This window comes from Gracilinanus agilis, chromosome 3 (genome assembly GCF_016433145.1).
Source record: "Gracilinanus agilis isolate LMUSP501 chromosome 3, AgileGrace, whole genome shotgun sequence".
In the NCBI taxonomy this organism is placed as follows: domain Eukaryota; kingdom Metazoa; phylum Chordata; class Mammalia; order Didelphimorphia; family Didelphidae; genus Gracilinanus; species Gracilinanus agilis.
In genome coordinates this window covers 226553364-226580829 of record NC_058132.1, presented here as the reverse complement: position 1 = coordinate 226580829, position 27466 = coordinate 226553364, and the positions used below count along the sequence as shown (strand labels likewise).

Below are 27466 nucleotides of genomic sequence, written 5' to 3'. Positions count from 1 at the left end.
GGTGTTTTTAGAGGTAGGGAGATCTCTTTCCCTCCAGATGACCCCATGAGCATGGAAGACATGAAAGGCATATTTGGAATCTGTGTAAATATTTGGTCAGTTACCCTGGGCCAGACAGAGGGTTCTGGTAAGAGCAATCAGGTCTGCCTTTTGGGTGAAAGTGGAAGAGGGTTAAGGGTCCAAATTCATCCAACATTATAAAAAACAATTGCATATCCAGAATGGCAAACACCATTCTGAACAAAATTGGAACCATCAGTGAACCATTCCTTCTCAGGGTTCTGAATAGGTGTGTCTAAAAAATCACTTCTACTTGAATGAGCCTGGTCAAAGATATTAGTATAAGAGTGTTAAAAGCCTTTGGGGGCTCCTCTATCTAGCAGGGTCAAGCAGTTTGCAAACTTTAAGTGTGAGGTCAGGGGTGTCTAGGAGCAAGGCTTGATATTTATTAAGCAATCCTCTGGATAGCCACCAATGGCCCTTCACCTCCATGATACTTGAACTCTATGTGAGTTTTGTACTTCCAAAGAGTGAGTTTTGAGGCTTCATTGATTATAAAGGTAGTTGCTGCCACTGCTCAGAGGCAAGTTGGCCAGCCAGAGGCAACAGGGTATAATTGCTTTGAAAAATAGGCAACAGGATGGGGATGGGACCCAGACATTGAACCAGAACGCCTAAGGCTTGGCCCCTTCTCTCATCTATGAAAAGTGCAAAGGGTTTTAAAAGATGAGGCAAAGCTAAGTCTGGTGCAGAAGTGAGTAACTTCTTGAGTTTTAAGAACGCATTCTTTTGCTCAGTGCCCCATAGCAGAGGGCCCAAATCTGGCTCTTGAGTGGATTCAGAGAGAGGTTTAGCAATGAGTCCAAAGTTGGGGATCCAAAGGTGAAAAAAAACAGCCAGTCCTTAGAAAGACCAGAGCTTTTTGTCTTTGGTGAAGAATAATTGATTTCCTTTCTTCTGTTAGAAAGCGAGAGGAGGGTGTAAGGTCATGTCCTGAGTATTCAATTGACTATTTGATAGCATCCACATTCTCTGAGTAAGTCAAGAAAGACTGGCTCAGGACAGTCACTGTGGCCAAAAGGGAGGAGTCCCTTGAAGGACTGCAAATCAAAATATCATCCACATATTGGAGAAGAGCATTTTCTTTCATGTGTAGGTCCCTGAGATCTCTGCTGAGAGCCCAACCAAAAAGGTGAGGGCTGTCCCAAAAACCTAGTGGAAGGGACAGTCCATGGGAATTATGCTTACCAGGAGCTGCCCACTCAAAAGCAAATAAGATTTGAGAGTTTGGATGAAGGGGAATATAAAAAGTCATTTTTCAGATCTAGAGTGATAAACCAAGAAGTCTTACCAGGTACTTGGGCCAGGTGATTATATGGATTTGGCACTGTAGGGTGGATACGGATGACAGTGTCATTAATGGCCCACAGGTCTTGGATCATACAACAAGTGCCATTAAATTTGAATGGAAGAATTGGGGTGCTGCAGGAAGATTGGCAAGGAATTAAAAGGCCATGCTGGGAAACTTATCTGTGAGAGGCTGGAGCCCCAATCATGCCTCAGGCTTTATGGGGTATTGGCTGCTATAAGGGAATTGATTGGGATCTTAGGGAAAGATCTATACTGGAGTGGCATGAATTGACCCATACCCTAGTGACCTATTCACCAGTGGCATCAGATAAAGTTCCAAACCATATTCTTTTCCTCAATGGAATAGCAGGAGTAAAGGATCAAATTAACATCTCCCCAGGTCAGGTCAAATTGAAGGGAGAGTTTGCAGAACCCCTCTCTGAATTTGGAGGTATCCTCTGATTAATAGCCAAAAAGTCTGTTATTTTCCCTACATCACAGACTGAAAAAGGCACATGAACTCTCGTGGGTTCCAGAGCTGTAGGAACTTCCCTTAAAGGGAAAAAGGTGGCTGGAATCAAGAGGGAAGAGTAGGGGAGTTCACAGCCCTGGAAAGCAGAGGAGCCAGGAAAGGAATTCCCTGCCTAATAAGGGAGGGGCTAGGGAAATCTGGCTTAGGTAAAAGAGAAGCTGTGGGGAGAAGAGTGAGGGGGGAGGATGCTTGTTAGGACTCCCTGAGAGATGAATACAAAAAACAAGGAAGTGAGAGTGTTTGGTGAGGGAGAGGAGGAGGTTGGAGAGGAGGGTGCTGATGAGCTCCAGAGAGAATGTTGATCATGGAGTTCAGAAAGGAGAGGGGCTCTTCTTGAATATCTGTCTCTATTTCAGCCTTTTTGGTCTTTGCTTTCTTGTCCTCCTTTAGAGGTGCAAATTAGGGCTTGGCCACCTTTAAAGGTACTAATGAGGGACTGACTAAAAGCTTTTTGCCAGAGTCCTTAGAGTTTTAAGAAAGAGCTCTGGATATCTGGACAAGGGCTCTCAATCCATTTTTCTATACAGCTTCAAAAAAGGTCCTATTGAAAGTTAGTATTATAATTTAGAGAGCCATTTTTCTTGGTCTTCCAGTTATAATTTGGCCGTTCACTATTGCAAAATAAAATGAAGCATTTACATTTGTGTTTCTGGCCACCAAATTTGTCCCAGTTTCTTAAAAGACAACTCAAAAGGGAAATATTTCAGAATAGATTGAGTCTGGCCCATTGCCTTTTAGGGTGGTCCCAAGCCAATGTCTTGTTGCCAAGATAATTAGCCCCACCTACTGGGGAAGTGAATGCTCAACTCTGGGGTCCCTGAGTGAGCCACATTTTTATAACTGGAAGCCACACACACACACACACACACACACACACACTCTCTCTCTCTCTCTCTCTCTCTCTCTCTCTCTCTCTCTCTCTCTCTCTCTCAGGGTCCAGTGGATTGGCACCCAGAAAAAGCAAAGAAATCTGCCAGCATCAAAATTAGGGAACAGTCAGAGGGGAGGGACTTAAATTAAAAGACCTTTTTTAGGAGGGAATAAACCTTCAAGAGATGGACCCCCAAAAGGGATCCCAGATTTAGGCACCAAAATGAAATATAAGTTTGAATGTGAAAAATTCACGGAGACTCTTTGAGAATATAGGGGAAGCTTTATTATCTCAAAAGCTAGCAGACTTAACTGAAGGAGGACCTAACATTTACAGGCAGATTTGGGGGAGCTTTTTATTGGGGGGTGTTAGCATACCTAGAGTCAAGCAAATGGGTCAGGGATTTAATAGCTAGAAGAACAGGATGTTTTGCAGTCAGATCCCTCTACATGCTTGAGGCACAGTCTCAGGATAGCCTAGGTGCTCCCAAAACAGGGGGGAACAGCAAGAAAAATAGGATGAGGGTTTGCTTCCTTTTGTGTGCTCAGAGCACAGTCTGTGATGGCTGCCTGCAAAAAGGGGACAGTCTTATCAGTTCTGCCACTGGAATTCATTAGAGTACAGGGGGAAAAAAATCAACATCTACTGGACTCCAAAGGAATAATGATGGGACTTAAAAAAAATTAAGAAGTCAATGGGGTAGATTTTTGACTCATGAGCCTCACCATGTGGCAAAGACCCTGTTTAGATGTGTTCAACAGGCTTTTGACTGTTAATTAGCTCAAGTGATTAAAAAGACAAAATGTTCAGAGTATGTTAAAAAGCATGTTATAATTCATGAGATAACTACACAGACCTGAAGTTTTTATTCCTCTAACAGAAGCTCTTAATCCAGTTAGTTGCTATATTCTAATACCCCAGACTACATCTTTTCTGCTACTATGGTTAATATTCTATTGTTACAATTGATATCTTACATACCGTTAGTTTAATAAGTAGATCTAACTCTTTCTAAAAATCATATTTGAATTACCTATTTAAAGGATAAAATGTGATCACTTGGTTATGATCAATAACATAAAAGCAATAATCAATTTCCTTTCACTTCTAAAAGTTGGACTAAGATTTTCTTTTAAGTATACATAGTTTGGCTTCCCATTATGCTTCAAATTTGTTTCTGAAAGTTGTTTTAGAAGCAGATATTTGAATATTTGATCATGTTATCCCATTGATGACTATAATTTCAGACATGAATATACACAAAATCCTTCCACCTCTTAGAATCTAATGTCTTTCAAAGAGCACATCAAGTGTCATTTCATAAGGAAGTCTTTCCCTATTCCTTTATTTGCAAATACTCTCTTCTTCCATCCCACATTATTATTATGATACTTATCAGTCTATACACTGAATCCCCTAGAAGAATATAAGCTCCACGAGGGAAAGGAAGGGTCTTTTTTTTGTTAGTTTTGGTTTCTCTTCTCTATCCCCATTCCCAATCTTTTTGCCTTGCACATGCTAAACATTTAAAACAAATGCTTGTTAGAACACAATAGATTGAACATTTAGAACTCACACTTAATAATCCTATCAATTTAAGGAACATTTTGCCTTAGTCAATGTACATTGTGACCACACATGTCACTGTAGCTGTCATTCTTGACTCTTCCCTCTCATCTGCCACCCAATCCTGTCTGTTACCAAGGAAAATCTGTAATTTTACTTTCATAACATCTCTTGAATGTATCCCCTTCCCTCTGCACCACCCTTGTGCAGGCTGTTATCACCTTGAATCTGAACTATTACAGTAGCCTGTTGGCTTGTTTGCCCTCCACAAGTCTTTCCCATGCTAGTTTGTTCTCCATTTAGCTATCAAAGTGTTCTTTATAAACTACAGCTCTGTCTATGTTAACCCCCTATTCAGTAAACTCCAATGATTCTCTATTATTTCCAAATTCTATCTTTAATTTTTTTATTTTTTAAATTTAGAATATTTTCCCATGGTTATATGATTCATGCTCTTTCCCTCTCCCCCACACTCCCTCCCTCCCCATAGCCGATGAACAATTCCACTGGGTTTTACATGTATCATTGATCAAGACCTATTTCCATATTATTGATAGTTGCACTGGGGTGGTCATTTAGCGTCTACATCCCCCTAGGGTGATCATTTAAGCATCTACATCCCCAATGATATCCCCATCAACCCATGTGTTCAAGCAGTTGTTTTTCTTCTGTGTTTCTGCTTCCACAGTTCTTTCTCTGAATGGTGAATAGCGTTCTTTCTCATAAGCCCCTCAGAGTTGTCCTGGATCATTGCACTGTTGCTAGTAGAGAAGTCCATTACATTTGATTGTGCCACAGTGTATCTATCTCTGTGTATAAGGTTCTCCTGGTTCTGCTCCTTTCACTCTGCATCAATTCCTGGAGGTTGTTCCAGTTCACATGGAATTCCTCCAGTTTATTATTCCTTTGAGCACAATAGTATATTTCATCACCAGCATATACCACAATTTTTTCAGCCATTCCCCAATTGAAGGGCATCCCCTCATTTTCCAATTTTTTGCCACAAAGAGTGCAGCTATAAATATTTTTGTTACAAGTCTCTTTCCGGTGCAAACCCAGCAGTGGCATGACTGAATCAAAAGGGCAGTCTTTTAAAGCCCTTTGGGCATAGTTCCAAATTGCCATCCAGAATGGTTGGCTCAATTCACAACTCCACCAGTAATGCATTAATGTCCCAATTTTGTCACATCCTGGAAGGAGTATTTTAAACCTTCCTTTGTATCCTTAGGGCTTAGCATGTGAACTGGTACATAGTAGGTGCTTAATAAATGCTTCTTAATTATGCATCTAATGTATTGTGTCTTTAACAGACTAAATGGATCATTTGATAATTTTATTATTAAGATAATTGCTATTTAGAAAGAAATGGTCAGGAGTTGATTGTAGATTTAATTGTGAAAGGGAAAGAAGAAAGGAAGAGGAAACCACAGTATAGTCTTCTCATTGGTAGCCTCAGCAGTACCATTGTTGTATCTGTTTCCTAAGGAGATCAGGGGAAAAGAAGAACCTACATGTTCAAAAGTATTTATAGCAGCTCTCTTTGTGGTAGCAAAGAACTGGAAACTGAGGGGATTCCCATCGATTGGGTATGGATAAACAAGTTGTGGCATATGATTGTGATAGAATACTACTGTGACATAAAAAATGATGAGTAGGCTTATTTTAATAAAACCTGGAAAGAACTACATAGGAGAATGAATAGCAAAATAAGTAGAACCAAAAGAGCATCATACATAACTACAGAGAAGAATAAATTATGAATGATACCTTCAGAGAGTAAACTTAAAGGTGGAAACATGAGACACAATTTGTATGAACACATCTGTCTCATGGATGATTCCTACTGTTATGTGGAGAGTCAGGGTGAAGGGCTTGGACCCTTGTGGATAAATTACAATAATAATAAAATTTAAAAAAATAGATTCTAGATTTAGAGAAAACAACACTAATATGAAAATTCATACTATGCCATTAGTAACTGCTATGTGAGATAGGACAAAATGCTAGAAGGTTCTTAGTACTCAAGCAATAACAACCTCCTAGGGTCTAAGAGCAGCCTGAGACATGTCCCTTTTAATATAATATAGAATAATATAGCAACATTGCCCAGAGGAAGCAATAGAGATGATTGAAAAGGCAAAAAACATTCCTGAAAGACTTAGGGCAAAGAATGGTTTGTTTCAAGCAGAACCAAGTTGGCACTATAAAAATGTGATCATTATGGTAAATTTCGTCAAAGTGAATTCAACAGCTAACTATCCAAAAAAAGGTCACATAACTTTGTCAAGTCCCTATATCCCAAACTTCCTTCACAGTATAGTAAAATAACTTCATACTCTTAATAACTGGTTGAACGAATCTTGTGTGGCTATCCCACTATGGTGGGAGAATATTCAAGACAAAAGGGAAACCTTCATTCCAAGATGGCTGTTGCAGAAGGAGAAACTCTTGATTTAATAGAAGCATCAGAAAGTTCACAGTAGTGAATGCTAGGAGCTTTGTTTGTGGAGACCCAGACTGCTTTAATCACAGGAAATATTTTCCTGAATTCATGTAATTCTTTGTGGGAAGAGTTTTTGTTTTTGTTTACCCTTTAGCAAAGTGTTTATAAAATGGATTTCCTCTTTCTTCATTCCTTCCTTCCTTCCTTTCTTTCCTTTCTCCTTTCCTTCTTTTGTCCTTCCTTTTTTCTTTCCTTCCTTTAAAAGGGGTAATTTTTATAAAGAAAGATTATTTTAGAAAATGTTGATAACCATCCCTTTCCCTACACATAAGATTAGTATTGGAATACTTTTGAGTTCATGTGTCTTACCAAGCATGCAGAATGTGTTATAAATTATTTCTAAACCAATCTGGTAAAGTTTTATTAGCATAGCTGCTTATCAACTAGGAAGCATAAAATAATTTGTTTCATTTCAACCAAAATTGGGCTATAGTGTACCCAGCATCATAATTTTTTAACCACTGATGGCTTTCCTACTGAAAATGATTATAGATAAACATTTAAATTTTATTGACTGGTCCTCTCATCTATCTAACTTCCTTAATATTGAAATAGTTCCTTTCTCTTTTTTCACTCTGAATTCATTTGACTTATATGAATTTTCATTTTTCTTTTTAAAAACTATTTATGTAAGCATTTATAGCTTCTCCTTCCCACTGCTCCTCTCATTAAATAGTTTTTCAGAAAGAAAAAGAAAACCCTCGTAACAAGTATGCATATTTCAGCAAAACAAATTCCCACATTGGTCGTGACTAAAAATGTATGTATCATTTGCAATTTAAGTAAGCTCATCACCTCTCTGGCAGGAAGTGAGATATCTTTTACCTTCTGCTTCTAAAGTATAGGTAAGGGACAGCTAGGTAGTACAGTGGATAGAGCACCAAACCTGGAGGTGAGATGACCTGGGTTCAAATGTGACCTCAAACACTAGGCAAGCCATTTAACCCCTCTTTGCCTAACCTTTACCCTTCTGTGCTAGAGTTGATACTTTTTTTTTTAAGTTTTAAGACAAGAAAGGGTAGGCAAGGCAGGTTGTTCATTAACCCTTGCAACCCCATTGGTCTTCACAGAATCATAATCCTGGAGCTAAAGGGGTCCTTAAAAGTGATCTAGTTCAATTTTTTATTTTGCAGTTGAAGAAACTGAGATCCAGAGAGGCTAAGTCATTAGGGGAGTAAATAGCATAAATGGGATGTGAGCACAGGTCCTCTCCTTCTCTGGATAGAGAGACTGGGAGCCTTAAGAGTTAGCCAGTAACTCAGATTCATATCCAGTGAAAGGTTCAACAGATTTTCTTATGTATGAGTCTCCTAAGACAGGATTTAAAAAAACAAACAAACAAAAAAAACCCTTCAAACACTTCTTTAAAACACCAGTCCACAAAATAATATTTAGACATCCTTCAAAAGTATGAAAGACCAATTTGATTGAAATCAATATCTAGTCTGTACTCCCAAAGATCCACAAATTTCACTTTTTCAGCCAGGCTGCCATTAGAGACAGTTGCTTAATTTTAGTGGTGCCAGAGGACTCCCTTACAGTGACACATAATTTTACATCATCCTTTTTGAGCTTACTTTTCTTTCACATTCTTGTATTTTTCCAGCAGACAGCAGTCTAGAGTTACTGTGTGGCTTTCACCCTCTGCTACGAGCTGAAAGGCACAGCTTTCAGAAATGTCAGAAATCCTTCGGGAACTAGTCTATGTTTCTGAAAAGGCAGCAAACATTGCCCGGGCCTGCAGGCAGCAAGAATCACTTTTCCAACTACTAATAGAAGAAAAGAAAGATGGAGAAAAGAACAAGAAATTTATAAATGATTTCAAGACATTGGCTGATGTGCTGGTACAGGAAGTTATAAAACAGAATATGGGAAACAAGGTAAGAAAGCTTGAAGGAAAGATAATTGGGTTTTTTTCTCTACATAAATTTCATTTCATTTGCAAACCAGTTGAAAAGAACACTGGATTTTCTCCACTGTCTTTTTTTCTACTCTTGTTCGTCTTTACAAATTTCATTTCATTCACAAACCATGTAAAAGGAAGCCCTAGATTTGTAATCAAGGAGATCTGGGTTGAAATCCTGGCTCTGACATTTATTAGCTGTGGGATCCTGGGCCAAATCACTGAACCTGTCTGAAAAAAAGGGGATTGTACTAGCTAGCTAGTACCTTTAAAAGCTTTAAAGTGATGTATAAATGTTATTATCCTCAGAAAACAGGAAATGGCAACATGGTTTTGAAACAGAATATTTGCTTGCTTATTTACCTTCTTCATTGAAGGAGTATTGAAGAATTCATTATTTCTTTTTATTTTTTTAATTCCAGAAAACTTAACAATCAATCAACCATTTATTAAGAGTTTACTATGATATGGGGCACTGTTGGGAGTCCTGGGGGAGAATAACAAAATGAATAAAACTGTTAATTATATTTTAGTTGATTAGATAAGTCATGTCTACATACAAATTGCATGAAAAATAGAACACAAGTCTAATGGATATATAAACAAGAAGAAACATGACCTAAATGTACACTGTACCTGGGATCCAGAAACCTGGAATTGAATTCTGGCTCTCATTCTTGCTCTCTGTATAAACATGGCCTCATCTACTATTCTATAAAATGAAGATATGATAGGCTTGTTGAGTGCTTTATGAAGCTTTAAGTACTACAAAAAGTGTGAGCTATCACCCTGTGTTTATATTTCTGGACAATAGATCATATGGAAAGGGACTGATAAACCATGTGCTGTTACCTGTCTTTGATGCCATTTCAGATAACAAAAATAACTCCCCTAAAAAAGGCAAATTTTTCTAGTATGATTTAAGTGGCGTCCCTACTACAGGCAGGAAGACTACCAGAGGTAGTAGACTATGTTAAATGCCATTTCAAGTCCTGATGACTTTTATTAAATTTAAATACATTAAACACATTTTTTTAAAAAGGGGAGGGTAGTATTGGGGTAATTAGGCAACAAAGTTAATTGCATAAGTATGCCACGAAAGCATTAAAAGAAACATATACTCCCGAGAACCTATGTTTGTTTTCTTTGTTATAAAATTTTGAAGAATTCAATGTTACTTTGACACAGCAGAATGACCCTTTGGAGAAGGGCATTGTTGTGATTCTATTTGATGAGCTCAGTGTCTTGTGGTCAATCAATAAATATTTATGAAGCACCTTTTATGTGTCTGGCAATGGTGTTATAAATATGAAAAACAGACCTTGTCTTCAAGGAGCTCACAATCCAATTTGGGGAGACAACCCACAAAAGGAAGATGAACAGTAGGGAGGTCAAGCATGCCCAGTACCCCCTCACTTGGGCTTGATGGAGAAGTAAAAGAAGCACAGCTAGGTGGAAAATGAATGTAGTATGCCTTGGAAAATGCAGGTTTGAATGAAATGGTCTGCCTTCTCATTGATGCTGCTACAGACCATAACTCATTCACACTTTCCTCATTCCATGTCATTCTTATCCAGGGTTTCCTATAAGTCTTCCATTGATATTTTAACCAACATACTTGAAGCTTTCTTCTGATTTTTAAATATTTAATAAGTACCAGGGCAACCCTCAAACTGTCTGTTCTGTTACTATTTGTTACATGACTATCTTACTTCCTTTTCTAGTTATTTATTCTCTTGAGAGTAACTTTTATGAAACTCTTTGCCAATAAATTATCTTTGGTAATATGCTATATTCTCTCTATACCCACCATGCATATCTCTGGGACCAGTTTTTTTAATTAATTAATTAATTGAGAATATTTTCCCTGGTTACATGATTCATGATCTTTCCCACCCCCTCTCCCAGAGCTGATGAGCTATTCCACTGGGTTATACATGTATCATTGTTCAAAACCTATTTCCATATTATTTATATTTGCAATAGAGTGATCATTTAAAGCCAACATCCCCAGTCATATACCCTTTGAACCACTTGATTGATCATATGTTTTTCTTCGTGTTTCTACTCTCACAGTTCTTTCTCTGGATATAGATAACTTTCTTTCTCATAAGTTCTGGGACCTTTCGAGTCATCTCTAATTTTTGATTCGTTAGAGGTCTTGATCCTATAACTTAGAACCAAATAGCATTACCAGAAGAATATTAGTGTTAAATATAAGATTTTTGAGCAATTTGGAATCACTGAAAGCCCTGTGTACTTTCAGAGATACAATCTAGTATAAATGCAAATCTGGATCCAACTCACTTTAGTTCATCTGTAGTTCCTTTTAAATCTACATGTACTGATGAACTAATTAAATCAACTATCCATCTAATTACATGTCATAATAATAGGTAAAATGCAGTTTTCACCAGAGTAGTTTTTCCTAGCTCTTGAGTATGAATCTCACTAAGGAAATTTTAAAGTATTCTCAGGCTACTATACGCAGGAATATATCTGAAGAACTTCACTGTCTAGAAAAAAGATGCTCTTAATGTTTTAGTAATAGTGCAAGATATTCTCCATGATAGTGGTGAACACTTAGAGGCAGTGGATAGAGCGGTGGAACTGGAGTCAGGAAAACTTAAATTCAAATCTGACCATGGACACATACTAGCAGTGTGACTCTGAGCAAGTCACTTAACCTTTATTTGCCTCATTTCCCCAATCTATAAAATGGGGATAATAATAGCACATGCCTCCCAGGGTGGTTGTGATGTTCCAATGAGATCATATTTATAAAATGCTGAGCACAATGATTGGCACATAATTAAGTGCTTAACAAAAGCTTGTTTCTTTCATTTCTTTGAGCATATCTCTGCCTGCCTTAGGTCTCTCTTGAATATAATTCATTGGAGAACTGTTGAAGTTAGTTCTGTAGTTATGTCTGTCATTGAATATGGTATAATCTATTTTTTTTAAACCATTACTTTGTATGAGTATGAGTTCTAAGGGCTTGGCATTTGGGGTTAAGTCACTTACCCATGGTCACACAGCTAGGAAGAGTCTAAGACTGGATTTGAACCCAGATTCTCCCTACTCCAGGCCTGCACTCTATCTACTATGCTATCTAGCCGCTCGGAATCTGGTATAATCTAACATATGTATGGAACATATCTTGTTAGAAAAGAACCTTGAAGGCTGCATTTTATTTTTTGAGGTTGAATAATTTGTTGTAACCAACTAAAGCAGGATCTTGCTTATGTGTAATTCCTATACCTTTAGTTAATCATGTGACTGACTGTGAGGATATGGTTTTGCTAGAGAGAAATCATCTGTGGAAAGCCAGACTTTCTTTTTTTTAAGTTTCCCCAGAAGGGTGTCCTCAATACATGCTCAGACTCTTCCCCCATAAATATTTGATAGAGTTGCGAAAGTAGCCATACACCTGTGTTACCATTAGAATGTGTTTTCATCCTCTTAGTATCAATCCTTCTGTGCCTTTGAGATTCAGTCTTCTAGCATCGATTTCTTTTTAGTGTACCTGTAAATGTCAAGTCTCTCTTTTTCACTTTATCTGAAGGACTGTTTTTTAATTCCTCCTATTGCATATCAGGGACTCGGGCATTTGAGACCAACTGTGGTACTTCTATTCTCATCCATGATGAGAATTAACTACTATAAAATGTCAGATTTTTCCCCCCATTTTACATCTATTTGCTGTCTTCTTTTCAACTTCATCTATAAATACTGTAAGAATCACCTTATTTAATTGGGTTTCTTGACAAATTCTCTGCAAGCTTATTTTCCCCTAGGCTGCTTTTTAAAAGAAGTTAGAATACCTATCTCTTTTTTTTTTTTTGAGTAATTTTTTATACCTTTTATTTTTACATCACAGCCACTCTTGGATATAACTCCCTCTCTGGAAATCAAAATTTTCTCTTGTAACAAAGAAAAACAGCTAACCCCCCCCAAAAAAAAACCCCAACTGATTCAGTGATTATATCTGAAAAGGTATGCAATATTCTGCTTCTGTAATCCCTCACCTCTCTACCTAAGAAAGGACAATTAGTTTCATTATGTCTTCTGTGACCAAAATGAGTCATTTTATAACACATAAAGGGTGGTCTGAGAGGCGAGAGGGAGAGATCAGCCTAATTAGAACTGATTCTTCATTTGTCTACCCAAGACCCTATCTCTTGGCAGCTCATCATAGATCAGGAGCCAAGATAAGCTGGCACCTGAACAGCTTAGAGATCCAGTCAGTGCAGGTCTAGAAGCAAAGAGAGACCCGCGAGCTTACTGCCTGGGTTTCAGAACTGTGCCCACTAGCTTTTCAATTGTCATTCTACCTTTCCTTACATGGAATCATTCTGCTGGCTCTTCCCCATTCCACTAGGGATGCCCATGGTGACACTGGCTCTGCCACATTGTCATTCACCCTGACCCTGACTCTCACATTGATTCCAGGGGATGTTAGGGCTAGACTTTGTACTCAGGATCCATGTTCCCTAAATAATTTCCTTTACACAATTTCATTTATTCAATTCAGATTGGTGTTGGTATTCTTTTTACTTACATCATTGTAGGCACTGTGTAATTTATTTTGGTTCTGTTTATTTCACTCTCTATCAATTCATAAAAATCTCCCACATCATTCCTTACTTCATAATAATATTCTGTTCTACTATACTTTATTTGTTTCCCAGTCAATAGGTATCCAAGTTGGTTCCAAGTCTTTGCTAGCACAAAAAAGTGTTGCTATCAATATTTTGATTTACCTATAGATGCCTTACTTTCTTTTTTTAATAGTTGATTTTTTTTTATTAACACATATACACTTACTTGTCTTCTGCCTTGTTGAAGCAGTAGGTTAGACAACACTTGCCACAATAATATCTGTCAAAATGGCTAGCCGTAAAGACTCTAGCACCACATTTATCAGAAAGACACTCATCTAAGGATGCCTTACTTTCTAACTTTGACCACCCTGGGGTATATATCCAAATAAGGTCAAAGGTCATGAAGAATTAAGCTACTTTTTCATATTCTAAATTATTCAGTTCCTTTGAATGTTAATCTATTGAATAATAGCAGCTTGGATTAATTCCCTTCCCATGTATCTTAGATATCAGACTTAAATCAGTGATCTTCTACTTCTTTTCACTGTTTTTATGTGACAAAACTGCTTCTAACATTTTGCCATTCTCAGCTATATAATATTTTGAAAGCGAACTTTTACCACAATTCATTGTCTCTGATTGTCGTGTCTCTGGCGAAGAGACCAAGTATTGGTTGGTTGTAGAAACTTTTCTTTTGTTTTGGCCTCCTGGTTATGGGGATTATTTTGCAGTGGTTAAACTTCTCCAGTGGTACTAACGTATCAGTTTCTTAACTCTGGAAAATGAATGGAGATAAATTGCTTATTTAAATAGATGGAGTTGGAGTGATTATAATCTTGGACACTTTTTGTTTTCTCATAGCCATCCTTTCTTCTAATAATGTTGATTTTGACCTTGGTTCTAATTAGTTGATGGTCAGACTGCACAAACTTATTTATTAATGATTCTTCTGTCAATAATAGATCATCTTCTGTCTGCTACAGGAGAAACAACTTCATTTTTTATGTCTATGATGTTATCTTGCACCTTCTGAATTTCTTCTTGAAGCATTCACCATATACAGGGATGAGCCTTCAGAGTATAGTATACATCTTCAGTCTTTCATCTTTTTTAATGAGTCATGCTTTTCATATCTTTCCCTGTATCTCTGTCTATATATTGAAGTCATTAAATATAAATGTACAGGGGCAGCTGGGTAGCTCAGTGGAGTGAGAGTCAGGCCTAGAGACGGGAGGTCCTAGGTTCAAACCCGGCCTCAGCCACTTCCCAGCTGTGTGACCCTGGGCAAGTCACTTGACCCCCATTGCCTACCCTTACCACTCTTCCACCTATGAGACAATACACCAAAGTACAAGGGTTTAAAAAATATATATATATAAATGTACACATTGATCTGATTTATATGATTTTTTTAAACCGTTAACTTCTGTGTATTGGCTCCTAGGTGGAAGAGTGGTAAGGGTGGACAATGGGGGTCAAGTGACTTGCCCAGGGTCACACAGCTGGGAAGTGTCTGAGGCCAGATTTGAACCTAGGACCTCCTGTCTCTAGGCCTGACTCTCAATCCACTGAGCTACCCTGCTGCCCCTGATTTATATGATTTTGACTTGTTCTTCATAGAGTTTTCTGATCCTTTATCCTCTGCAATGGGTGGCAACTTATAAGCTACAGTTATCTTCATGGTGGTCTTTTTGTGCTTATCAGTCAAGGAACATTTATTAAATACCTACTGTGTGCTAGTCATTGTACTAGTCATAGTATTAGGTTCTGGGGACTCAAAGACAAAATCACAGCCCCTGACATTCTATCTGTAAGCACTTTAAGGTAAAATAATTATGCCTCCTGTGAACTGTTTTTTGCTAGCTTTAACAACTTGGTGAAGGCAACTCTTTTTATTTCCTTACACATCTAATGAGAATCTGAGAACTGTTTATTTGTTTTATTATGTTTTTGGTATTCTCATCTTTATTTATAAATGAGATTATTACTATTAATGTGGCTCAGTATAACAACTTGTTGGTTATTTGGCAAACAAAAAAAGTAGCCAGCATTTATATTTCTTTCTAAGGTCTGTGAAGCACTTCTCAAATATTTTCACTGCAAAATTTACCCTACCTTCTATATTTTCCCCCCAAAACTCTTACCCTCTCTCTTAGAATTAATACTAAGTACTGGTTCCAAGGCAGAAGAGTGGTAAGGGCTAGGCAATGGAGGTTGTGACACAGCCAGTCACACAGCTAGAAAGTGTCTGAGGCTACATTTAAACCCAGCACCTCTCATCTCCAGGTCTGACTCTCAATTCACTGAGCCATCTACTTGTCCCATCTTCCATATTTAGAGAATGTTTTCAGTTGCTGTTTCTTTTGCTAGTTGATCTTTGGTATTCTGGTTTATTTTTAATGGGCATGATGCTGTCATCACTTTAGGTATGCCATTTTAACATTCAAATAAGTTATTTTTTCCTATTAAGTGCTTGCTCAACAAGTAGGCAATGTTGCCACTAAGTGCTTTGGTAATGGAAAAGGATGAAAATAAGAGTTTATTAAGCACCTACTATGTGGCAGGCACTATGCTAAGCAAATATTACAAATATGATTTCATGTCAGCTTTATAAATATTATCTTGTATGATCCTCACAACCACCTTGGGAGGTAGGTGCTATTATTATCCTCAATTTACAGTTGAGGAAACTGAGGCAATCAATGATTAAGTGACTCACCCAGCATCACACAGCTAATAAGTATCTGAGGTCAGATTTGGAACACGTCTTGCTGGCTCCAGGTACAGTGCTATATACACTCTACCATATATCTGTCTAACATCTCACATCTAGAGTACAATGATTAAGTTGCTCTTTCTCTAGGGTCCATAAGCTGTTATTCTTCTTTTCTCTCTCATTTTCTGTTACCCTACCACCCTCTCTGAAGATGTAAAAGGGGACCAAAGAAGACCTGAGGGCAACTTGGAGGCTTTTGTTTCATGGGATTTAGAGGTGAATGGGACTTTAGAGATTATTTAGTTCAACATCATTTTAAAGAGGAAGAAATTGAGGCACAAAAGAATTGTGACTTACCCATCTTCACAAAGGAGTAGTGGTCAGGATTAAACAAAATCTTCTCTCTCTGAACTCATTCTCCTTTTGCTTTGGCCAAAATTTGTTTCTAGTGTCCATCCTGCTGGGGATGAACATATCTGTATCTAGCTATGTTTAAACAAAGGTGAAGTCAGTTGTTGGGTCTATCCTCAAAGCTTTCCTAGAGCAATATTTTTTAAATAATAAAGGAAATTGGGGCAGCTGGGTAGCTCAGTGGAGTGAGAGTCAGGTCTAGAGACGGGAAGTCCTGGGTTCAAACCCGGCCTCAGCCACTTCCCAGCTGTGTGACCCTGGGCAAGTCACTTGACCCCCATTGCCCACCCTTACCAATCTTCCACCTATGAGACAATACACCGAAGTGCAGGGGTTTAAAAAAATAATAATAAAGGAAACTTAAAATTTTTTTGTTTGTGCCTTTCATATCAAGTAGTGCAAGATATGTCTTTAAAAAGGGAGGGCATATTGTTTCTAAGTTATTGATAAATAATCAGGTAGCTACCCTTACTGGCTAAGCCTGTAAAACAAAAGGAAAAATGAGTAATGCTAGAGACTAGTCCCCTGATTTCTTGTCAGTAGAATGATTAGATTAAAACTTTAATATGGTCTATGGTCCATAGATGATTAAATAAATGGATTTAATAAGATAATTGTGCTTCAGATTCTCAAGAAATAAGTTGCACCACAAATTTGTACATACTAAGAAAAAACCCATCTCTCCTATTGTAAGAACTCTACCAAGTTAAATATGCATAGGAACAAATGGAAAAATTTATTAGGCCTAACTTATACATTATCTATCAAGGAAGCCTCTTTCTCCTTACCGAAGTAATATTCCCTTTTGGGAATTCTTTTGGACAATTCTTATATCCTAATCCAAATGCTAATAAAACCTATTACTCAGAATCACAGCTTGAGGTCAAAACAAAACCTAAAGTCACCCATCTCATCCCGACCTTGCCCACTAATCACTTGAGCACAATTACTTTCTAGCTGCTAAGATATCCATTCACACCGTAAAGCAACAATCATACCTTTAATGATCTTCAAAAAAAAAGGAGAGATTGTGATTGAGTGATACCTGGAAATTTTACTACAACTTTTACAAATGAAGAAGGACAGATAGAGCAGACAAAAAATTTATGCAGTGTTTTAAAATTTCTTTGGGGAGGAATGTGCACTTTCAGACATAAATTAGAAAATTAGTTTCTAAATCAGGCTGTCCTTTTATAGCTGGACCGGTATCAAGGGCAGTATCTGAACTTTCACAAGTTATCTGTTGAATTGAGAAGACAAAATTATTCTGTTCAAAAGTGAACATGTGGTTTTTCTGTTTTTGCCTCACCCCAACCCCCCAATTGATTCAGTTTCCAGGCTTGGAAAATCACATATATGGAGAAGAATCCAATGAATTTACTAATGAGCTAGGTAAGTATGAAAATATTAATGTGTTGTTTTTCTTTAGTTTAATTGTCAAGGGGTATTTTGTCTTTTTCCCCTTGTGAAATATATTTGAGTCCTCTATTTTCTAGCATTTCCAATGAAAAATAATACAAAATAAAGCTTTCAGACAGTAGATATATGCTTTTTATTTACCTCCTTTAAATTACAATAGGCAGTAATTCACACTTATGTAGGTGCTAGTGCCAAGTTAATTTTGATATTCTTATCTTTATGAGTGTGTCTTATTTTTAGATAAAGGCATGTAGATTAAATTATACTGTGAAAATAGAGATAGCTATATAGCTTAATCCGTGGGGTTTTAGATTTCAGGAAGACCTAGGTACAAGTCCAATTTTCACTACTTACTATGAGACTCTGGGCCAGTCATTTAACCTCTATCTAGGGCAACTCCTAGTCCCCATCCTAGTCTACTAAGTCATAGAAGGCTTGTAATCTATGTGGGTAGAAGGGACTTCCATACTTGGAGTCCCCATGCTTATAAAGTCATAGAACCTTCATGTTCTATCATGGATGGAATCTACTTTAATTACCTTATTTTTTAAAGACTAGGAAAAGACCACTTCCCAGGCTGGGAACTGAGTTCAAGTGCTCTGCCAGCCTCAGACTTAATGGTACAGTGGATAGGCAACCAAATTTGACATCTTCAGGAAGACCCAAGTTCATATATGGCCTAACTTACTTCCTACCTCTGTGGTCCTGGGCAAGCCTCTTGTGTTTGCCTCAGTTTCATCTGTAAAATGAGTTGGAGAAGGAAATGGCAAGAATCAGACATGACTGAAAAACAACGAAAACCACTTTGCCTGGCTTATTTTTAAGCCATTTAATGATAATCATTTAAATGAAATTACTCCTCTTACCTTTCAATTTCCCATCAAAAGTCATTCTGGATGTACTAATTACCAACAGCTATTTAGATATGTGATTTCACAATTAATATTACCATCCACTTTGAGGAGCACCATCAGTCTTCTTGTAGTCTGACCACCATTCTTGAAAACCAACATATTTTTGCATGTACCAACAGTAGTACAGTGCACTAATTTGCTTCTCATAAGCTGAAATGGACTAAGAAACCAGATAAGATTGTCTCAAAACCAAAATAAACCAAGATAAGCTTGTTTTAAAGCCAGTGGAAATAGACTTGGAATGATGGCCTGGGAGATTTAAGTGGACTGAGTTGTATGAGCTTTACACTCATGTATTTTTTTCACCCTTGCCTTCCATGTTAGAACCAATACTGTATATTGGTTGCAAGGCAGAAGAGTGGTAAGGGCTAGGCAATGGGGGTTAAGTGACTTACCCAGGATCATACAGTTAGGAAGTGCCCGAGACCAAATTTGAACCCAGAACGTCTCATCTCTAGACTTGGCTCTCAAACTACTGAGCCACCCACTAACTGCAACCCCAACTATCCTTTTTTGATATACTCAAATGATTGAAAATTATCAAACCTCAAAAATTAGAATAAAACAAAGTTGAAGAAGCATTTGTTTAATGAGGAGGTCCTCTGATAAAACTTCTAGGAGATAACCTGTAGTACAATAGCTAGCATTTGTCTAGCACTTTATGGTTTGCAATGAGCTCTACATATGTTATCTTTTTTAAACCTCACAATAACGCTGTGAGGATGGTGTTATTATTGACCCCAAATTGAGGCCAAGAGAGATTAACTGACTTGCCCTGGGTCCCATATCCAGTAAGTATCTGAGGTGGGTTTTGAACTAAAGCCTTCCTGGTTACAAATTCAGAGCTCTTACCCACTGTGCCAACTTGGTGGCTCCATGAAAAACCATTCTCATTTAATGTGGGCAATTGTATCAACATACAATGTGGAAAAAAAAATAAGAAGTTTTAAAAAGGGTAAAAAAAAAGACTATTTCTCGAGAATGTCATTTATTATTCAGTTTTGAGAATATAATGCTTTTTAGTTAATATTTTAAAATTTATTTTAGGAGAAAAGATCACAGTAAAAGTATGTCCCACAGAAGAAGAAACTGCACAACTTCTTAGTAAAGTTCTTAATGGTAACCAGTTAGCATCTGAAGCACTGGCCCACGCTGTTCATCAAGATATTTCATTTAATGACCCAACTCTGGATTTGGTGAAAATCAACATTCCACAAGATATCATGGGAATGTGGGTGGATCCCATAGGTAAGAGAGTGGTGGTGGATTCCTGTCTTAGAATAAATACACTACTATTCTATTCATACTAATTAAAGGGAAGAGTGCAGAATTGGAGTTGGTGTCTCCACTCCCCAACGAGCTTCATAATATGTTGCATAAGGAGTCCAGTCCATGATCATGTAATAAAACTGGATCTGTTATTTTGTATCTAGAGGACAAAACTCCCACTATTAATGCAGGTACACCCCTTCTTTGTGTCAAAGACAGAACTTGAACCTAGGTGTTCTTGATTGAGATTAGCCCTTTATTCACTATAACAGGATTTCTTACAACCATGAAAACATTTGTGAAAATACTGTCAATTCTTCCTAATTCTCTCCACTCATTTTTATAAGCATGTAGGACATTCGTATTATTTTTATGCCTTTTTTTGTGTGTTGGGCTAATTTTAAAACACAAGGTTTTCCAATGTATTAGAAGTTTTATGTAACTGAGTACAAGAAACAACTGAATAATGAGAGAGACATTGTGGCAATTAGGAAGACCCAGCAGTTAGAAGAGGAGTTTCTAATTCCTGCTTCTAACTCGTACCAGCTTTGTTGCTCTGAGCAAGTCATTTCATCTACCAGTGTAGTGTCCCAGGCACCTCCCTAAGACTTTAAGTTCCAGAGGATTTGCTGGTTTGCATTATTGGAAGAAGTTTCTATATTGAGAGTTAATTCTCTAGATAGAAACCACAGGAAAAATAAATTAATACTGCTCTCTCTCAAAGGTTAAAAATAAGTATAAGATGAGGATATGGTGAGAGAGAGAAAAGTATAGGATACAGTGTATAAAAAAAATCGATAGTTTATTTTTTAAATAATTATACTTTACTTTAACATTCTTTTTTAAAATGTTGAGTAGTTCCCAATTCTCTTCTTCCTTCAAGCTCCTCACCCACCCACTGAGAAGGCAAGCAATAAGTTATCAATTATACATGTGAAGTCATAAAAAAAACTATTTCTACATTAGCCATGTTGTAAAAGAAAAAGGCAAGAAAAACAAAGTGGAAAAAGTATGCATGCCTGAATTTAGAGTTCATCAGTTCTCTCTGAATGTAGATGGCATTTTTCTTCATGAGTCTTTTGGAATTGACTTGGATTGTTGTATTTTATTTTTTTAATGACCTCACTTTTATTTTTTAATCTGTTAGAAAAGACTTTAATAACAAATTTTTCCCATAAGTTTTCCCAAGTGATATATTGGATTATTGTATTGATTAGAATGGCTCAGTCACAGTTGATCATCATTACATTATTGCTGTTATTGTGTACTATGTACACCTGGATCTGATCACTTCACTTTTAATCAGTTTATATGTCTTCCCAGGTTTTTCTAAGACTATCCACCTACTCAGTTCTTATAGCACAATAGTATTCCATCACAATCATAGACCACAACCTGTCCAGCCATTCCCCAATTGATGGGCATCCCCTCAATTTCCAATTCTTTGCCACCAAAAAAAAAAAAAGATACTATGGATATTTTTGTATGTATATGTCCTTTTCCTTTAATTTCTTTGTAATACACTTCTAGTAGTGATTTTGCTTTATCAAAGAATATGTTTACCTTTATAGCCTTTTGAGCATAATTCCAAATTGTTCTCCAAAATGGCTGGATAAGTTAAAAACTACACCAACAGTGCATTTTTTTTCCTACCTATTTTTTCCTACATCCTCTCAAGCATTTGTCATTTTTCTTTTCTGCCACATTAGTCAATGGGATAGGTGTGAGGTGATACCTTAGAGTAGTTTTAATTTGCATTTGTCTAATCAATAGTGATTTAGAACATTTTTATGGGACTATTAATAACTTTAATTTCTTCTAAAAATTTCCTATTTATATCCTTTAACCATTTATCAATTGGGAAATGGCTTTTATTTTTATAAATTTGTCTCAGTTCCCTATGTAGTTGAGAAATGAAGCCTTCATCAGAAAAATTTGTAAAATTTCTTCCCCTCCCCCCAGTTTTCTACTTTCCTTATAATTTTAGCTGCATTGGTTTTGTTAATGGAAAAAAAAAACCCTTTAAATTCATGTAATCAAAATTATCCACTTTATTTCCTGTATTCCTCTCTATCTCTTCTTTGGTCATAAACTCTTCCTTTATTCATATATCTGACAGGAAATTTTTTCATATTCCCCTAATTTGTTTATAATATTACCCTCTTTGTCTTAACTTATGCACCCATTATCTTGGTAAACAGTGTGAGATGTTGGTTTCTACCTAGTTTCTATCAAAATGCTTTCCAATTTCCCGGCAATTATTGTCAAATAATGAATTCTTGTTCCAAATACTAAGTTACTATTGTCATTTACTACTATATACTGTGTACCTAGTCTCTATACCACTGATCTACCACTCTAATTCATAGCCAATACCAGATGGTTTAATGATTACCACTTTATAATATAGTTTGAAATCTGGTGCTGCTAGGCCACCTTCCTTAACATTTTGAAAAAGTTCATTCCCTTTGATATCTTTGACCTTTTGTCCTTCCAAATGAATCATTATTTTTTTTCTAGCTCTATAAAATAATTTCTTGGTAGTTTGGTATGGCACTAAATAAGTAAGTTAATTTAGATGGAATTATAATTTTTTTTATTATGTTAGCTTGGTTTACCTATGAGCAATTAATATTTCTCCCTTTGTTTAGATCTATCCTTTGTGTGTGTGAAAAGTATTTTGTAATTATATTCATATAATTCTTGGATTTGTCTTAGTAGATAGATTCTCAAGAATTTCATATTGTCTGTGGTTATTTTGAATGGAATTTCTCTTTCTCTCTTCCTAGTAGGTTTTGTTGGAAATGTATAGAAATGTTGATGATTTGTGTGAGATTACTTTATACCCTGCAACTTTGCTAAAGTTGTTAATTGTTTCAGCTAGTTTTTTCTAGGATTCTCTAAATATGTCATCATATAGTCAGCAAAAAGTGATGATTTTGTTTCCTTGTTGCCTACTTTTATTCTTTCAATTTTTTCTTTTTGTCTTATTTTTACAGCTAGTATTTCTGGTATAATAGTGAATACTAATGTTGGTAATGGGCATCCTTGTTTCACCCAAGTTTATAGGAGGAAAAAATATGTAAATGTAAATAAGGAATAGTTGAAGACATAAAAGTAGAAGAGGGTGAGAAGATTAAGGCAAGGATCCATAAATATCATAGGGATATAAAAGGGGAGAAAAGTGGGTTCATCTTTATCCTAATTAAGCTTTATCTGAATAATGACCATTTTAATTTATTTTTAGACTCCACTTACCAATACATAAAAGGGTCTGCTGACATCAAGCCTAATCAAGGAATCTTTCCATGTGGACTTCAATGTGTAACTATATTAATTGGTGTCTATGACAGACAAACAGGGGTGCCTTTGATTGGAGTCATCAATCAGCCATTTGCATCACAAGATTTAAAAACACTCAGGTGAGAGATGAATTGGCTTTGGGAGTCAGAGTTGTCATAATTTATGTAGTCTCTGACTTGGCTACCTTTTAAGATGCACCAGACATGGATTCCAAGAAATGGGTTTTACCCTTGGCTTTGCCAAATTTTATGATCTTGCTTAGGTGAATTTCTAAGCTTGAATATCACCATTTATAAATAAGGGAGTTCAATTAGATCTTTGAGAATACAGAGAATTCCTCCCAACTCAGAATCTAATATCATTTCTCTATTTTATATTTCACTACAATTATTGAACTAGATTGGAATATTTCTGTTGAAAGTTTTCCAGAATATAATTTTAAATAAAAGGAAGTCTATGTTAGTTTTTGAGAGGATGATCTTTGTTTATCCCCAAGTCCATTCTTTATCTAGTCAGATCAAGAAAAATGTGCAAACTAAATAAAAACTCTCCTCTCCCACACAGTGCTTGCCCCAAAGTAAGTGTTTAATCAAAGAGTGTTGCCTTGTTGTCCTGCTAATCTCTATTCAGGGCTCCCTCGAAATAGAGAGTAGGGCCTCTCTTTCCACCAGAGATGACCCTTCAGACCATAGCCCAACCAAACCCTGTAATTTTAATACTAAAAACGAGGATTGGACTTATAACTTCAGTGGTCAAGGGAAATACTAGGTGAGAAAAGTTCCTCCACCATGGCAAATAGGCTCTTTCTCCACACCTTAGAGTCTTAGAGAATTGTCTTGAGTATAAAATAATAGACTTGTACCAGCATGCCAGTATGTGTTAGAGTTGGAACTTGAATGAAGTCCCAACTTGGCTTCAAGACCAGCTTACTCTCCACTATAACATGATAGAGTAGGGCCCCTGTATCCATGGGGGATATGTTCCAAGACCTACTATGGATGGTTGAAACATGGATATAAATGAACACCTCTTGACTATTTATAAATATATAATACATATATATGTACATATATATACATATTTATATATAAAACAAAAAATGAAAACAAATGAAGGGGAGAAATTACTTAATTTCTTTTTCACAGGTAGAAAGGGTAGTACTTTGGGGACTTTTCCTATATGGAGTTCAATATATACATATGTGTGTGTGTGTGTGTGTGTGTGTTCTTTCTCCCTGGCTCCTGCCTATCAGCTCATCTCAGCCTCCCTTCTCCTACTCCCCCCCCAAAAAAAAAACCTTTAAAAAAAGTAAAAGTGGAAAATTGAAATGGGAAGCACACACACACTGCTGCTGGAGGTGGACTTCTGGTGCTTTGCTGAGCAGACCTATGCTCCAATTTGACTACAAATAATTGAAATCACAGATAACCAAACTGCTAAAAGTGAAACTGTACATAAGAGAGCCCTATAGTATTAACTATATATTCACAGTGTTCCTAAAACATTTTTGTGCTATTATCGATTTGACAAAGATGGGAATTTAAAATCCAAGATTACCTTCTTGCCAGGAAGAGGCATTGCAATATAGGACTTTAGTGCAAAATAAGAGTTTTAAGGTCCACTAAAATGACTACAGCAAAAGTGATGACTTATATTTGTTTATTTGTAATTAAAAACTAATGTCATCTGGGAAAAAAACAAAAGGGGAAAAATTACTTGTGTTTCTTTTTCACAGGTGGAAAGGGCAGTACTTTTGGGGCCTTTCTTATTTGGATTTCAATATTCATTCACTTCAGCTTTCTAGTGAGAATGGAAATAACAGAGAAACAGCCAACCAGATGACTGAAGAGTCCAGTTCTGAACCTAAATTCATCCAGCACTTTTCGGCTGTCATTAGTACAAGTGAAAAGGACACCATCAAAACAGCCCTATCCAATGTATGTGGCGAAAATGTATATGGGGCAGCTGGAGCTGGGTACAAGAGTCTTTGTGTTGTACAAGGTCTTGTTGATGTCTACATCTTTTCTGAGGATACTACATTTAAATGGGACTCCTGTGCTGCTCATGCCATACTGAAGTCAATCGGTGGAGGAATGGTGGATTTGAAGAAGTGCTTAAAAAGAAACCCAGAAACTGGGTCTGATTTACCACATTTGTTGTATAATGTGGACAACCAAGGAGCTACTGGTATAGATCGATGGGCCAATAAGGGTGGACTTGTTGCTTACAGATCACAGAAACGGCTAGAAACATTCCTGGATCTGCTGATTAAAAATTTGTCACTTTCTAGTACATTAGCATAGGTGGTACCTGAAATTAATGTATAATTTGTCTTATACCATAACAGTATTTCTGATGACCTCTTAGCTCTAAAGTAGCTTTGTGTTGTTTCGTGGTTAAATGTTCAAGTTCTTCCTATGAAATACAATCCCTATTTGCACTTAAAAGCAACTTTTTCTTTTACTGTGCTTTAAAAATCACTAATTCTGATCTTTAAGATTGAAGAATTTTGTGTAATGATATAAATACTAATGTATCAAAAGCAACATTAGTCTACCAAAGTGGTCCAAAACAGAATATTTAAATTTTGTAGTAGAGTCTTTGAATTATGCTAAAAATCAGTTTTGATGGGAAAAGACATCAGTTTCTGTGGGAAATGGATTGTGTTCTAAATCTACACCCAATGATTTATCATCCAATTTTAAAAAATCTAAGTTACAGAGAGTTTTGGAGAAAATAGTCTCCATACCATGTGATTCTTTGCTCATATAAATGTTGCCGACTGCTAACTCTTATTTAAATTATCTGGTAGCTTTTCCTATTTTGTGGTCTTTTAGAGCCACCTCTACTAACTAGAAAGATGAATAGAATGGGAGGAAAGAAGTTTGAGTTCAAGCAGACAGTGAGAGCATCATGGAAACTAAAAGAAGACCAAAAGCAGAACCAGCCCCTTCAAAACTCTGCTTTCTATTTCTCAGGAAGATTGCCTGACTTGTCTGCCCTGCGCCCTCTGGTGGCTATTAGGAATCCTTATCATGTTCTTTATCTTAATATAAAGCACTGGACTCAAATTTAGTGTCTCAGTAAGAGAATATTTTGTTTGTAGACAATTGACATTACAAATCAGTCTATCTTCTAATTTTTTTCTTTGTCTTTCCTTTTAGGGTCCTCTGATTTTCAGAGTGTACAAATAAAAATTACTTAATCCAAATCAATGAATAAGTATTTATTAAGTGCCATAAGTGCTAGGGATACGAAAGGAGGCAAAAAGTCAGTCCTTCCCCTCAAAGAATTCCCAGTGTAATGGAAGAGCTCATAATCAAATGGATGAATCAAGAAATATTTATTCTGATATTATCAAAACAGTCCTTTCTCATATAATGGCTTTCCCTCCAGAGATGAGAAAAGTAGATTGGTAGGAATTATTACCTAACTGGTGAAAACTAGTTAAGGTAACTGTGAAACCTGATACTTCTCACTCGTGCGAATCATTTACAAAATGTTCAGTTGGTCTTTTTGCTTAAAAATTTCACATAAACCAGTTTGGGATTGTAAACCAGGGTATTTTATTTATTTTCTTATTCTTTATGATTATTTTCATTACTGTGTGATAACATGCATGTGATTAAAATCCAAACTGGAATAAAGAACTACATTGCAAGCAATAGTACCGTGATGATATTCTTCTTTTGTCTATGATCTCTGGTATATTAATCATCTATGTTATAAGGTTTTAGAGACCTCATGGAGGTCTTGAGTACATCCACTTATTGGTGGTAAATACTCTGAACTTCTACCTCACCTATAAGACTCATTACCTTTATTCATTCTCTTGGGTTCTAAGACAATAAAGGGATATATGCTGATGTTGTCTCATTAATGAGAGATGTTGTGATAAGAGTCATTTATCAATTAGCTCTGAGTCTTCAACCCAGTCTCTCTAATATTGGCTGTGAAATGAGTCACCATTAACCATTTCCTTCAAAACAATCCTTCCATTCTGTTCTTTCAGGATGACGGCTAAAGTCTTTTCTCAAAAATTCTCTTCACAAAATAAGAGTTACTCATTTCAGGAAAGAAGTTCTCTCTCTTTAGTCTCTTGCCT

The 27466-nt window shown here is 36.6% G+C and overlaps 1 protein-coding gene across 2 annotated transcripts in view; it reads left to right on the top strand.

Annotated features, from left to right (window-relative positions):
- INPP1 (inositol polyphosphate-1-phosphatase) overlaps window positions 1-27026 on the top strand; it is a 52565-nt gene extending 25539 nt beyond the window's left edge. For both annotated transcript variants that reach the window (XM_044669695.1, XM_044669696.1), the window contains exons 2-6: window positions 8429-8702; window positions 17788-17848; window positions 19837-20037; window positions 23306-23480; window positions 25097-27026. In XM_044669695.1, coding sequence (XP_044525630.1) covers window positions 8499-8702; window positions 17788-17848; window positions 19837-20037; window positions 23306-23480; window positions 25097-25664 — 1209 coding nt within the window. In that variant the 5' untranslated portion in view covers window positions 8429-8498 and the 3' untranslated portion in view covers window positions 25665-27026. The remainder of the gene's footprint in view (window positions 1-8428; window positions 8703-17787; window positions 17849-19836; window positions 20038-23305; window positions 23481-25096) is intronic.
- The last annotated feature ends 440 nt before the right edge of the window (window positions 27027-27466 follow it).